This window comes from Bremia lactucae, linkage group LG13 (assembly GCF_004359215.1).
Source record: "Bremia lactucae strain SF5 linkage group LG13, whole genome shotgun sequence".
Classification (NCBI taxonomy): domain Eukaryota; phylum Oomycota; class Peronosporomycetes; order Peronosporales; family Peronosporaceae; genus Bremia; species Bremia lactucae.
In genome coordinates this window covers 2,984,798-3,000,815 of record NC_090622.1, presented here as the reverse complement: position 1 = coordinate 3,000,815, position 16,018 = coordinate 2,984,798, and the positions used below count along the sequence as shown (strand labels likewise).

Here is a 16,018-nt window from a genome sequence, read left to right as displayed (position 1 = left end):
ACTGATAACAGTACTAGCCAACTTTCATTGATAACAGTGAATGTGAAATGCCTCGATTACTTCACGTACACTGACGTGCAGAGGAAGGTTATAAAAAGTAGCTAAGAAATCTTAGCTACTCTGGGCGGTGCGCAAGGAGGCGCCACACATAGTTTGATATATTAAAAGTCAGTAGATAGAAGATCGTTACATAGGAACTTAATATTTTAATACAGCTTATCGACCTCTCGTCTATTAACGATTGGCGGGTTGATGTAAAACTTAAATCAACCAATATTAATAATTACTGTTGAAGGCCACTGTGATGAAAGAGGAAAATATTTATGATTCTCTTTATAGGAAATAATATTTATGTAAAGGGACACCCCCATTACAATGAAGCTACTTTGTCTACACCAACGCATTTTTGTATTATCGGTTTTTAATGGCCGAGGATTAACCATCGAACGCCTCGTCTTCGCGAAATACCAGCGTCTACGTCAATTGACAATATGGATCGTGTTTCATTTGCCACGTCAATTGACAATATGGGTCGTGTTTCATTTGCCTTGCTTCGCAAAGGCTACGGTTCCAAAAGTAGGGTACGACATCTTTCCTGGTTCACAGCATTGACAATCCATGCAACGGCACACTTTACCATTAATGGCTAAGTACTCTATTTCGTGCACATTTAGTAGACTTTTACTAGCCTAGATTTGATTTAACTGTACGCAAATTCAATACGATACATAAAACGTGACAATTTGCAAGCGCACTTTAAACAGTAGGAATATCAAAAGGTAATCTCTAGTTATTCTAAACCTACGAAACGAGTCGTCCATAACTGCCCATTTCGCTTACTTTTCAACATCAAGATGCAAAATTGAAACGTGAGTCGATAGGCTCTGCTTCTTCCCGACTACAAAACTAGAAGCAGGCTGACGCAAAATCTGCGCGTGCACTTGCAGCTTCGTAGCATCATCTTGGCATTGCAAGTACCCGACACCCATGCATGGCGTCGTAAACGCCGCACCAAGTTGAATTTGCCGCAGCCCAGATGTTGCCTCGTGCGGTGACACAAACGCCAAGACGCCTCCTTCAACCCCAACCCCACCATTCGCGTCGCTCGCTTCAATAAAAGCCTTGCGAAGACACTGCTCCAAATTAGTAGACTTTCTTAATCGAAGAGTCAACAACGTGACCAATGCGCTTTGAATAAAACGCTCTCCTCGCCCCGTGCAAGCTACGGCAAATGCGTTTTTTACCTTTTTTTGCTTCCGTCGCTTTCTTTTGCGACACTTGAGTGCACAAAATTGCCCATTCGACGCGTCACAGCCCATTCGTGGACACGCTGCAAGGCCCAATCGACCAGGAATTTTGTACGCCACACCACCGCTTGACAATGCCGCGGCCACATTTCCTTTTGGGTCCATGCAAATGGCTCCGACTGTATCTAAGCGCTCGTCGTCGTCATCTGTCGATCCGCGTAATGCTTGAAAGCGTTCGTGCCACTTGATAAAATGCTCGTGTGCCTTTGCTGTAATTTGATACTTCTTGAGTACATCGCCATCCTCGGCTGCTGTCTCAAGGCCAAACTCACGTGCCAAGCGTCGCGCGTGCTCGCCGACTACCACGAGTGGTGGCTGTCGGCCAAATGCAAACGAAGAGGTCGAATCATTTCCTTGCACTTGCTCGAGCAACTTAAGCGCCAAGGCACTTGGCTCTTTGACACCCGTCACAGCTCCACAGCAACCAACGAGATGCGTCTGGCCACAGACCACACTGGCTTCGCATTCGACTCGTCCTTCTTCGGTTAAGTTCGAACCAAAGCCCGCATTTGTGAGGGGGCTGTGCTCGAATGAATGCAACAAACGAACCGCTAATTGCGCCGCAGTAGGAGGAGAAGTTGAGTTCGTTATGACGTCATGAGCGTCTGTGAGAGCCGAGCGTATTAATGAAAGATACGATGCTTCGGTTGAGGAACTGTAGCGCCCAGCGCCGCAGTGAACAGCTATCAACCAGCCGCTCATGACTAACGCATCACGACATAGCTTGGGACGATGTGGTGCACATCACTTCTGAATTTACGTAACGTACAAAGAGGATATGACGATTTAAATTATGTGGAAAATATGTATGTCTGTACTCTAAACCGCTGCAAAGTCTCTATTGAGAACTCGAGCAATGATACCGCTGGCGTATCCTGACGCGACGACTGAGTCGGCGGATGACGATGCCACAAAAGCTCCGACGAAAATTCCTACACAAAAGGCTGAATAGCTCCTAGCATGGTCATGATGAACTGGTGAACATACTGACGACTTGTACTAAGACTAATGCAATAAACATAAGGTAGTATGTTGCAACACAAATTTCATCAAAATTGGGAAGTATCATTGTAACAGCGGATACTGTTTAATGATTGGAGCTTCATCTACAATCCATATTCTGAGCAGCAGCGACGCTTTGTGCTTTAAAACTGGTCGGTTTAATTATCCTCTCAGTCCTTCTGCTCTTTAATCGTTCACACCAAATTATTCCGAATCAACCCCCTCTATTCGAACCCATGTTAAAATACTGCTCACTTTTTTGTCAAAAACAATTCTCGTCAAATCTTAGTGGGAAATGTTAACCAAACTTTTTGGGAGCCGGTTGGGTGTGACTGCCCCTGGGCACATCAGAAACCGTGTTTTGTTTGGCGATGTTAAATGTACGGTTTCCAACAGGTGAGAAAAAGCCAAGAGCGCCCGCAATTGGTTGGCAAGTTATAAAAAGAGCGAAAAGAAAGAGCAGCAAACCGAGGCGCGAGGGAGAAGTTGAATTGGAAATAAGCGGTAAGGGAATGAATGTTAAAGTCTTTGAAGGTCAAGCTAAGCATAAAATAATTTTACGTTGCTTCTACCAACTTTGCAGAAATGCATGCTTACATTTCAATTTTACCATGAGCACAAGCAACCACCCACAAGTGTATCTTCACATAAAAGTAATATTTAGAGGTTTTTAATTCATATATTATCTAAAAGGTAAATAAAGTTTGGAGAATATTACCTATTATGGTAATATTCCAAAAGCTTATCCATTGGTCGATATATACACCATTGTATCTACTTTCTCCGCGTCCAGGTAGCGCTGGACGCGCGCAAAGAGAGAGACAGATAAGACTTTATGTTTTGTATTATTCATAATTAATTTAGTATAAGTAGATAGAAGCACAAAAACATTATTATATTATATACAGCTTTTTTTAATTTTCTTTAAAAAAAGTAAGTGTTTAAAGAGAGTCTTCCTCTGCAAGTACTGGTGTACGTGAAGTGACGTGAGGCCCACCGCACTGAGGCAGTGCGAAGTGGACTTGTACTGAAGCAGTAAAAGTCAGTAGTGCCCTGTTACACCTGGCAGCATTTGTTGGTCTATCCAAGGGTCACAGTTCCATCACCTAACATGGACATGTTAAATGATAACGGAAATACGCATCACGTTTCGCGTGATAGCTACTTATTTCGAAGTGACATAGAAAGGAGTGCGGTCGAACGAATGAGCTCGACCGTAGGGAACGATGCCATCTTGGCCTGCTGTCCGGTTTGGACAGAGATGCCCTCCATCCAGCCATCGCCAAGTTCATGCAACATGAACTTGACGAGGCGAAGAAGAACTGATTAAGCAAGACTCTTAACAGGCAGAGCTGTTGAAGTTACAACAGGTACAAACCCTTGTACCTGGATGACGCACACGCGTCGTCCTGAAACCTTAAAGATTGACATCTTTTAAGTATAAGGGAGTCACAGAAGACTCCCTCTTAAGATGGTTTGTCCAGTTGGACGATGCCATAAGGGCTCGTCACATCGTCGACGAGCAAATGCAAGTTGCATTTCCGAAGTTAACTTCCTCGGAGATAACTTAATTACCAACCCTAGAACCCAAGCGGTTCTTGAGAGATCTGCATAGTTATAGAATCAAGCAGATCTGCGTACTCGTCACAGAGGACGAATACTTAACCGACATTCGGTCAGCGGTAATTTTTGCAGAGAACGAGCTGGTACTCAGCAGCTCATCGATGGACGAAAGTGTCCTCGATGTGAAGACTCGGATTGAGAGATATACTACTCAATCCTGGGGGTCTCTTAAGACAAATTCTTTATACAAAGATTTGATTGAATTCAGGGATGTATTCCCTGACGCAGTTCCATGCGAGTTGTCATAAAAAGGATAAAGGCACTCGACATGAGATCGAGCTCAAACTGGGCTCGAAGTACTGTGTCATGAAGCAGTGGCCACTGCCTCGTGAACAAGTACTTGTGATCGATAAATTCTTTATCGATCGATTAAAAGCGGGCCATGGAGGGAAGTCAACCTCCCCGCATAGCTCTCTGATCTTCTGTGTGCGAAAGGCCACAGGAGGGTGGCGGAAAGTGCACGCATTCAATAAACTGAATGCTGCAATACCTAGAGAAGACGTAATCATAGATGGTATGTCTTAGAGTACCATCTTTTCGTCTATAGATCTGATAGATGGATTTTATCAAATCCTTATGCGAGAACGGGACATCCCGTACACATCAGTGAGCACTCCCAGTGGGATGCTCTGGGAATGGCTAGTAATGCTTCAGGGGTTTAGTAATGCCCCTGCAACATTCAACAGATGTAACGAATTTGTTGAGGCCGGTGCGAGAATTCGCACCGAGTTATTTTGACGATGTATTCGTCCATAGTCGGGCAATAAACGAAGAGACGGGTGTGGAATTTCATAAAACTCACGTTTGTCAGGTTCTTACACATATGCGAAAAGCATAAGTTGTACGCAAAATCTGAAGAAGTGTGCATTCGCTGCAAGTGAAATACCACTTCTTGGGTGCATCGTCGGAAAACACCCCTGATCCCGAAAAGATCAAGGCAATTACTGGCTGGCCAAAGGAGCTAAGAAAGTGTTTTGGATTAGCGGCGTACATGCACAAGTATTCTCGCAATTATGCCGAGATGACAGGCTATCTCTCTCGTCTCTTTAAAAAGACGAGAAATGGCTACGGAACGCTAATTGTCAGCGTTCCTTTGAAGGTATCAAGCAAAGCTTGATGCAATCGCTAAGATGGGCGATTGCAGATCAAGACTGGCCATTCCATGTGGTCTGTGGCGCCAGCGATTTTGCAATCGGCTGTGCGGTAATGCACTACGATACGGACGGTGCGGAGCGCGTCGTCTGTTACCAATCGCGTCAGCTGCAACCAGCTGAACGCAATTACCCAGTGCATGACAAGCAATTCATTGCCATGAAATATGCACTGGCTAAGTTTACGGTCTATTGCCTCGCAGATAGACCGTTCATCGTATATACGGACCATGCGTCATTACGTACGGCCGTAAATAGCCCACACCTCTCGCAAAGAATGGCGAGGTGGCTATCCTTCTTCGTGGAGTATAATTTCTCCGTGGAATATGAACCAGACCGTTTGAATGTCGTCGCTGATGCGTTATCATGCCGACCCGACTTCGAACTGGCTGCGCATTCCAACAGTGAAAATAATCCCACTGTTTGTTTGCAACATTCATTTCAAGTGTTCCGTCATCAACCTTGTTTGATGACATAAAGAAAGCCTATGCAGAAGATAAAGACCTTCTGCGTCTAATGGATTATCTGATGAATCCATCCGATAAATATTTCAACGATTTATCGGCTTCATATCGATTGTCATCCAATCGATACACAGCACGCAACGGCTTATTGTATTACACAGCCGTTGCCGGCGACACTCCACGTGTCGTCGTCGCAACTCACAATGATTTGTGCTGGCGGATCATGTATGAGTGTCACGATGCACCACCAAGTGGGCATCGTGGACGTGAGAGAACTTATCTCACAGTAAGTCGCGACTTTTACCGGCCCCGCCAGTATCAGTTCGTGCGCAAGTGCATGGAAGTCCTGCCTCACGTGACAACCGATGCAATTTATACCTTGCACCGGTTGAAGTTCGTTTCTCAAACTTAACGCAAATCGCGTTAAGTCTTTGAAGCCAGGCTTCACGTCAAATGTCTTTGACATTGCGAATGAACACGCTCTAGGCTTGCATCAGCGAGACTTTACCTCGCTTGTTGTTGCCACTATACCATTGATCCTTAAGAAAAGCATCGAGATAAAAAAAAATGTTTACGCATTACCTCAGCAATGCAATGCACGGAAAGGCCCAATAAACTTGGGTACTAGTTTACTGCTACCCACATTAGTGACTACACGCTTGAGTAAGTTTACCGTAGAGAGTAGTACTAGGTCATTAATTTTGAAATGAAAGAACTTTTGCTCTTCCATGTTTGTCTGCGTTCCGTTCTGACGGTCCATTGCGTTAGCAACGGAATCCTGTACGAAACCAATTTTTGTTTTTCGAGCCAGCAGAATTTCTTCATCATTTGTTTTGTCTTTTTCAGTGCGCTTTGTGCGCACTGCCATGAGATCTTTCTCACTTTGGATCGATTGCTTCGAGATCGACATCACTCGCGTCATTGGTTATTTCGACGCGTGATGAACATGAGCGAGAAATAGTTTTGCTTTTGCGAGTCAACCCCCTTAAACTAGATGATCCCTCTAATTGGGTGGGTATGCGTGGATGGCGTAAGCCATTAATGAAGACCGGTGAATGCGTTGGAGATGCATGCACTGAATTGTTGATGGCAAATTCGACCAACAGTAAAAATTCGCTCCAATTCGGATACGATTGGACGTTACCTCGAAGTATCTCTTCGAGGACGCGATTTACGCGTTCCGTCCGACCATCTGTTTCCGGATTATCAGAAGTTGACATAATTGCCAAAATTCCACCGTAAACCGTGGATTTCTATCGGAGGCCAGTTCGGGGGGTAAACCGTGGAGTTTGAATACCGTGACGATAAAGACACGGGCATAGCCCGGAGCTGTGATCGACTCTGGTACTGCAACAAGATGTACCATCTCGCTGAATATGTCCACAAAAGCAAGGATTCCATAGTTTTTGTGATCGTCTTCGGAAATCCGAAGACGAAGTCCATAGATACGAACTGCTAACATTCTGCCGGAAGTGGTAGAGGTTGGAGAGGTGCACGAGATGAGGGCTAGGCTTCACCATTGACATACCTCGCAAGCACGAATGTCTCACGTGGAATGATCCCTGTCCGTGTTGTGTTGACAACACGAAGTGAGTTAAAGGAAATGTCTATTTCCTAACCTCCCCTGGGGAAGGGCTTGCATCTCTATCTAGATGCGCGATGCGGATGATGTTTTAAAATCGACTTACAGTCGCCAGAGGTGTGTGTTTTTTCGATGGACCTTCTGATTCATCGGATGAGTCTCGTCATACTGACGGACGAGTCCCTCAACGTAAATAACCAGCTGTCATGTGAGGGTGGACAACCGCGCCAGCAAACAAGATAACTCGTTCGCTGCTTCTTCACATCACGGTGGTTTTGAATACGTGTCACAAGGAAACGTTGACCACCGTGGGAATCTACCAATGGTTGTGGCGGAGGCGGAAGAAATAGATCCGACCCATATGTCGGATCTAGAGTCGAAGATCGACAAACTCGATCACTCCCTCCATGAACTAGAGGATGAACTTGATCACGAGTGCGGTAAGCGTTGCTCGTTGGGGCAAACAGTGCAGACTCACTGTATTGAACGGTTGGAAGACCATTCGAAGAGTGCATACTCCATGTTGGAGCACGAACGGAAATATAACGCTCTTCATTATGAGCTGTCGTCCTCTCATCGTGGTTTGGAGGATCTTCGGACCAGACATGAGAATATCTAGATTCAACATGAGAATCTGGTTCGTGACCACAAGAATCTCTTAAAGATTCTTGAAAAGGGTGGTCAAATCTGTCCTCGGAAGAAACCGCGTACTGATGGTACGGGCAGAGCCGATCATCCTAAAACGCAGGATGCGTTCGAATCCTACGTGTCAATTCTTCTTACTCAGTGCAAAAGTTCCTCGCGCTGGGATGAAGGCCATGTGTCTTTGTCGCAATAAAGGAACATACGCACGATAGATCACAGCGATTGCGACAATCAGACGCACACAACGCGGAAGCAGGGCTCTGCATAGAGCAATTCTGAGACGCAATAGCATCGGACGTACCGCTGCATGAATTAGGATGAAGACACACACGGCTCCACTTCGACAGCGGCGCAAGAGGTAATTTAGGACCCGGAGGCGGAGGGTGGCTACTCACGTCAACAAACGGATGCTGGGAGCTGGAAGCGTGCGGCAACCGTTACGAAGGACTCTGATTGACAAGCAACCACTGCGAGTACGAGGCACTCAGAAACGACCTAGAGTTCGCAAAACGACACGCCAGGCACGCTCCAACACAATTTGTAGTGTTATGTGACAGCGGTCATATATGCTAGGAATGGACAAGCGAAGACGACAGCGACAAATCTCAAGGTGACAGCAGACAGAGTAGCAGCATTAGCCAGGGAGCTAGCCTGGGTAACATGGTATCATGTCAGACTTGAAAGCAATAAGATGGTAGACACGCTAGGAAACTACGCCACGGACGCAAAAGACGCGTCACGACGACCAGAAACGTCACAAACAGCCAACAAGCCAAGTTCAACGTAATCGAGGCCCCGGTAAAAACGAAACTTCTGGGAATACCACAGACAGAAGAAACAGACGGATCAAACGTAGGATAGTGATGCACCAGGGAGTCTAAGTGTAGAAGCTAAATTAACTACCGTTCTTTTTCTTCTGTTGCGAAGTCTTTTTGCAGAACTTCCGAGCTACTGAAGCTTGGTTGGCCTGCATAAAGGTATCGCAATGCATATTTTAATTATCAACAAGTTGATATATCGTTACGCTACTCTCATAAATGCAAAGGTAGATAATTAAGGGGTGTGGCGATTTCGGTAACCAAATGAAATCTAGAAGGACGTTTTTATTCAATACAAACGAAGAAGGGGTGTGGTTATACTAAAAATGAGTGTGTGGCTATACCGGCTCCCTATATATATATGAGAATCCTTTATGCAGGCCTTCCTAGCTTCAGTAGCTCAAACGGCCTGCAAAAAGACTTCGCAATATTTGCGTTTTTCTGTGTCAAATAGCAAAATGCTTTTTCAAAAAAGTAATCACGAGCGAAAGTCACAAGAGCTGAATTATAAGGAAATTGTTGTAACGGGGCACTACTGACTTGTACTGCTTGTGATGCTCTTTTTCAAGGACACCTCCCAGGCTGTGCATCCTTCGGTTTGTTCCGCGAGCGTGCCCGCGACGCACTGCCATTTCAAGTTGGAGCGACGACGCAGCTATCAGAAGTTGGTGCAACTTACGTGGAGTGAGTTTCGATGGCGTGAGTAGTGGCGTTTGCGCATGCAAGTTGCTGCCAGGCGTCTGTGAACGATGATACCGGAGTGTGCGTCCACAGCGTCGCTTGTTTTGCTGCCTGCCTCTTGATTGCGACCGAGATAGAGATGAGGCCGAGACTTCCAGCCATGATTGGAGTATGGAGGAGACCTTTGTTGATCTTGTGCCGTGACGAGTTGTGAGATGCTCTTCCTCTCCAGAGATACTGTGTTTGTAGGCGTTCAAGCTTTATCAGGACCTCCGGTGTCGGGGGTTAATAGGCGGCTGTGAACAGTACTCATAGGAGCATTATTGCGTTAAGAATCACTATGCGCGCTGATACCGAGTTTGCAACCGCTGGTGCAATTGAGAGTCGCCCTTTGATCCGATTTACTCGGTCATTCCAGTTGTCTTCTCTGACGTCATCCGTACCTACTTAGATTCCCAAGAATCTGATGGTTGTCGCTGGTTGTAGTACCAAGTACCCTCGTATGGATGCTGGCGGTCTCGCCGTGGGGAGAGGGATGTATGAGCTTTTTTGGGCTGTACACATGGACCGGTGATTGCTGTGAACTTGTCTAGTAGGGTCTGAAGCTTTTCGGCATCTGCTTCTTTTTCCACAAAGACTGCGGTGTCGTCGAGAAACGTCGAGATGGTGTCTCTTCTTGAGTTTTCCGAGATAATGATGCCCCGTAATTGCTGGCTTGTGTCGCTAGAGCCAGCATTTCAATTGCTATTACGGAAAGGAGTGGGGCCAAAGGGCACCCCTACCTTATCGCGACAGCTCGCCGTTGACTGGGAAGGTAGCTGTTATGTCTGTGTGTAGGCGTTTGATCAGGTTGACGAAAGTGCTTCGGAAGCCGTGTGCTTCCAGTACTGCTAGCATACTCTCCCTGTTCACCATATCGAAGGCTTTCCTGAACTCAAGTAGCAGTATCTCGAATAATTCGTCCTGGATCTTGTGGTCATCGTGTTACACTGTGTTTGAAGGCTGCCAGCATGAACACAATTGATCATTCCATGCGTCTCGTCTTGATGAAGCCCTATTAATCATTCCCCAGTACTTCACCCAATCCTGATTGCAGCCTCGTGGCCATGACAGCCACAAACACCTTGTATCCGGTTGCGAGCATTGGTATTGGACGGTACTTAAATGTTTTTTTTTAAACTCCGTTCTTCCGGAGAGGAACCACCATCCTGCTTCGAAAGACTGAGGAAGTTCGCCACCTATGAGAATCCTGTTAAATTCGTTGACTAGCGCTTGTGGGACTGTGTCACTCAGGTCCTTGTAAAGGTTATTTGTCAGTCCGTCTAAATTACCGGCTTTGCCTCTTTTCAACGACTTTATTGCAATTTCACTTCGTTGAGAGTGACTAGTTTTTCGAGGGTATCGTTTAGTTTCTCGCTTGCTGAACCGATGTGCGCTCCAGCTGTGAGTTTTCGCAACATCTCTCGGACAGCGCTTGGGTCGTTGCATGTCCCAGAATTTGGGTCGATGCCTTTCCCATCACGTTCGCCAAGCTTTCGCCCGATTTCCGCTCTCTTGCTACCGGCTCGAGTCAACTGATCGAATAATCTCGAGTCCAATTGGAGACCCGTTGAAAGAAGTGCTTCACATCGTTTTGAGATGTCAGCATGTGAGTGCCCAGTCCTCTGAGTGACAGGAGATTTGCTTCGCACTCTTCTTCTTTGATCAGTGATGCCCGACTCATCAATTACGTGTGAACTAGACGGATCGCCGCTTAGTACTTGTTCATCGTCTTGTTCCAGTTCAGCACTTCCCGCGTGTGGTCTTGAGCCAATTCCGCCCCGATGATTTGCTCCAGTCGTTTGGTAACGAGCAGCAGTCTTGTGAATTTGATCGGATAGGAAGAAACACGGGCATGTGTGTCGTTCCGACACTGCTTCGTTGCCGAAAGATTCGCCGTGACCTCTTAATGTTCTTTTTTACGCGGTACTCGTGTTGCCACATGTTGGACTTTGTGGTTTGATATATTGTCGATCCTGCTTGCAGACCTCCCTCGCCAGTACGTGAAGAAGTCCGACGGCTTGTCTCGTTCGGTGTCTGTAGTGTCCAGTCGCGTGACATCGGCAGCGTCTAGTAGATCCAGATCTTCCAGCAGTGTCTGAAAATCCGACTGACCGCACAGTCTTCGCCACGCGCTTTCCAAGCGTGCTGCTCCATTGTGTGACTTCACCCTTGTTTCTTGCAAAGCTATAACGTCACACGTGTGAGTTCCTCTTCTCCGCTTCAAGGCGTCCAGCCAGGACTCTCGGGTGTTTTTTTAAGCCGGAGAATTTTAGCGATATTATTGTTGTTGTGTGGTTTTGTGAGATCGATTTTTGTTTTGGTTTTTCTGCTGGCTAAGAATTCATCTTTGAGCATGTGCAGTGTTCCGAACAGTTCCTGGTCTTGAGGCAGTTGCATTTGAAGGGGGGCGTGCGGTGCCCTTAGTTGTTAAGATCTCGCCCACTTTGCTCATAAGCACTGCGAATTTGTCCCAATGATTAGCTGCGTGCCGGCCTTTGAACGCCATTGCGACTTCTTCGTGTTTGCGCAGAGCCGTAAGAATTGTTTAAGATCGTGGAAGGCTGACGCGATCTGCGGGTGTTGGTGTGCCCGCAATACTGCTGATTTTTCCCCGTATATGAAGCTGCAATGTATTAGACGGTTGATGAGGTTCCTGTTCTGCTTTGTGTTGATGCAGTAGGGCAGTATCTCGTGGTCTATGAAGTTCCGATTCCTCAGTAGTGACCAGTCTTCCCTGGTTCTTAGAGCTACTGAGTGCATTTGAGCGTTCGGGCATAGCTCGATCCGCTTGAGCCAGCTGCCGAGCCAGTCCTTGTGCTTTTCGTTTTTACACTGCTCGTGAGCCTCCTTCAGAGCCCTTGTTGCGATTTGCTCACGCTTCCTTTTTGTGAGAGCTGCATGTGTCGCGCTGTTGAGCCAGCGTAGAACTATATGCGGTGTCATCGACGTCTTGATCAAACGCATGAGCATGAGTTCTTCGTGTGCCGCTGCTTTGAGCCATTATTTGTTTGAGGATGTTGCTGTCTAATAACGGTAGTTCACTTTCCAGTTTCCATGCAGCACGGTTTGTCTTCAAGGGCTCGACCACTTTTTGCTCGCTAAGATTGTTTGATCATTGCCAGTGTCGGCGTTTAAACCCTGCTCCTCGCTCGAGTTGTTTGTTGCACTGCTTTGACTGCTGTTCGGTGCGTAGCTCGAGTTGGTGCGCTTTTCTGCTTCACTTGCGATTAAAGACAATGAGCCGAGATCGCGGATGGCTTGTTTCCACTGTCTCAGCACTCCTTCTAACTTCGTCAGCTCATAGTTTGCTTGTTACATGGCGGCCGGGTCTGCAGTGTTGAGGTTCTTCAGCATAAGTCGGTGTTGGAGGTCAAGCCGTTCCCATCCGTATTGGATGAAAGTTGCCAGCTCTTTCTTCCAGTCGCCGCCGAGCTGGAGCACCTCACCGAACTGGATATTGACATTGTGTTCTCCGCCTTGCTGGTTAATTGCGTTCGATATTTTGTTCGAATCATCGCTGAGCGAGTCCATGTCAACATCTCCGTCTCTGCTTGCGTCGCGCTCGCTGGCTTCGGCCTCTTTGATGTCTTGCTGCTTTCTTACTTCCGCTGCTCGTGTCTGGAGGTCAGACGTGAACGGCTTCGTTTCTTGCGTTTCCGGTTTGTTGTGTAAAAAGCATGCTGTTGCAATGCGAGCTTTCGAATTTGATGACTATCGGTGGTGTCTGGTTTGCGTCGTACGCATCCCGCCTGGCTGTTTGGAGAGAGCTGGCCCAGTTGAGCAGCCGCAAGTAAGAAGCCACTTGGCTTAAAGCCTTTAAACATATCACATGGTGTTGTTATCCATGCGATGGATGAGTTGGAGTGTTTCTACGGACTAAGAGTACTTTGTTTTTGCAGAGAGACTAACCGTATTCTCTCTGTAAGATATTAGCAGTTAATGGGGGGGGTATGGTACGGATAGCTCGTTATAAGATTTTTATTACCTAGAAGAAAAATAAAGAATATTATCTTTTTCGATAATGTCATCAATATATCGACATGATGATGCTGTAGCAAAACGTGACAATTTTCTTAATTTTTTTTGATAAATGTCATGTGTCTTACCCACTAACCGCTGCTAGACGCGGTGAGAAATGAATTGCTAAACATATTTTTGAATTAATATATTGAAGCAGGACTACAAGAATGTACTAACTAGTGCCTAGGACTTAAATTATTAATTACGGTTTTAATTTTATCCTTATATTTACAAACAGCTCAGTCTTTCCTCTTGTTCCTTAGCTACGTAGTATTTTCCTCCGCACGTCGTGTATATGAGGTAATCAGAGGCATCTTGTCTTCACTGTCGTCAGTGTAGGTTAGCTTGAACTGAAACGGCACAAACGAAAAGAGCCCCTTTACATTGTCTGCATGAAAATGTAGTCCGCGCGCATTCATCAGCACGAAAGCAAATTGTTTTCAATACAACTACTAATTTATCTATTTCCTCCAGAGAACCCCTTACAATTACTGAATCTTTTAAATTTGTTAGTAAAATTTGGAGTCTTTTAGCCGCCTCAAACTTTTGAAGGATTTTGCCATAGCCAACGCCGTCAACGCCCTTTGTAATGAAGCACACTTCGGTTGGTAAACCGTTGTTGTGGTCTAATTTACATATATGGGTCAAACACCCTTTTGCTCTATTCAAAACAGTTAAATACTACAATCCCATTTATTATGAGTGGTAGCCTCCCGTGTAACAGGGTGTATCGTTACATGAAATTTACACTTAAAGGTTGTTAATTAATATTATCTAAAGGGAAGATAATATTTGGAGAACATTGCTTTATATAGTAATGTATAGAAATTTTATCCATAAATGGGTATAGGCCATTTTATCGTTTATCCAGCAGACTAATCAGCTGTAAATGTTAACAAAGAGAGAGACAGATAAGACTTCAATTGCATGTTTAGTATTAGTTGATAATTAAGTTAGCATTAACAGATAAAAAGAAAAGATACTTAATTATATTAATACACTTTTCATTTAAAACCCTCTTTAAGCTAGTTGTCTTCAAGAAAAGTCTTCCTCTCTACGTACTAGCGTACGTGAAATAGCGCAAGGCACCACTCGCAACTGAAGCAGTGCGAAGTGAACTTAAACTGAAGCAGTACAAGTTGTAGTGCCCCGTTACACCTGGTAGCACTTTGTTGTCCGTCTAAAGACCACATTTCCTTTATCTAACATGGACATGTTAGATGATAGTGGGAAACAGCATCACGTTTCGCGTGAAAGCTACTCCTTTTTAAGTAACATAGAAAGGAGTGCGGTCGAACGAATGAGTTCGAACGAATGAGTTCGACCGTAAGAAACGATGCCATCTTGGCCATGCTGTCCAGTTTGTACAGAGATGCCCTCCATTCAGCCATCGCCAAGTTCAAACAACACGAACTTGACGAGATGAAGGAGAAGGTAGCCTTGCTGAATCAGCAAGGCTCTCAACAGGCAGAACTGTTGAGGTTACAACAGGTACAGACCTATGTACTGGGATGACGCACACGCGTCGTCCCGAAACCTTAAAGATTGACATCTCTAAGTATAGGGGAGTCGGAAAAGACTCCCTCTTGAGATGGTTTGTCGAGTCAGACGATTCCATAAGGGCACATCACATCGTCGACGAGCAAATGCAAGTCGCCTTCGCTCAATCAAAGTTGGCAGGTCGTGCCAAAACTTGGGCATTGGGCCTTAAGTTGCGCGACCCATATGTCTTTAGGTCGCTAGAGGCTTTTAAAGCCCGGCTCATACAGACGTTTGAACCGCCTAGGGCTGAGTTCAGAGCTCGTTCAGAACCCCCTGAAACTCAAACAAGGCAAGCGTGATGTTCACGCATATGCCCAGCACATACGACTCTTAGCGAGTTGTATTACAAATAACCCAGTCCATGAACACACGTTGATTACGGTGTTCATGCAAGGTCTTACGGATGGTCTCGTAAATACCCACCTGTTCCGCTTGGAAATATATACGCTTGAAGAAGCAATATCCGTTGCGGTATCAGGCAACAGGAGGACTTTAGCTTGAGACAGGCTCAAGCTAGTTCGTCTTCATATCGTCCTCGAAGACGACACGAGTTAGGAGGTCCAGAAGCCATAGACCTTTCTTACGTCAAAAGCGAGACCTCGCTTTTCGAGCAATAAGCGATAGCAGAAATGCCATCGCTGCCAAAAATCAGGACACTACGCTCATGAGTGTAGTGCCCCACGCCCAAAACCGAAAGGTACTGAACGTAATTTTGGACCATATGCCAAAAAGAGCAACGGTCGCGGGTCCGGCGTTGCTGCGAAATCGCAACAGCGAAGCGGACCGCCAAAAACGATCGGGGTCAGTAGGGGCGCAACGCCCTACTGATCCTGCAACCTCAAGAGAATTTGCAAATCTCTTGACTAAAGTTGCTCCAGACACACAATCATTATGTGTCTCTGCACCTGGTGATGAGGTATCCCTCATCACCTTGAAGTTGAAAGTGACAAATGATTTGTCACTTAAAGCCCTAGTGGACTGCGGAGCGTCGAATAACTTTATTCGTCGCCAGTCACTAGAGGGTAGTAGGCTCAAATATATTGAGCGCGACATCCCTCCAACGAGGATGACGGTGCGTCTAGCGACAGGCGCATCGATAACAGTGATGAAACGCGTAGTGAAATTTCACTACACGTTAAGA

The 16,018-nt window shown here is 45.9% G+C and overlaps 2 protein-coding genes across 2 annotated transcripts; both read right to left on the bottom strand.

Annotated features, from left to right (window-relative positions):
• Positions 1-836: 836 nt before the first annotated feature.
• On the bottom strand, positions 837-2,009 carry CCR75_003851 (uncharacterized protein; the record flags this gene model as incomplete). The annotated part of the gene is made up of 1 exon (XM_067961943.1): positions 837-2,009. One exon carries the CDS (start codon positions 2,007-2,009, stop codon positions 837-839), a length of 1,173 nt encoding a protein of 390 aa, XP_067823418.1.
• A 10,618-nt stretch (positions 2,010-12,627) lies between these two features.
• Positions 12,628-12,846, bottom strand: CCR75_003850 (uncharacterized protein; the record flags this gene model as incomplete). Its single annotated transcript, XM_067961942.1, has 1 exon — positions 12,628-12,846. The coding sequence occupies one exon, from the start codon at positions 12,844-12,846 to the stop codon at positions 12,628-12,630; it is 219 nt and encodes a 72-aa protein (XP_067823419.1).
• Between the last annotated feature and the right edge of the window lie 3,172 nt (positions 12,847-16,018).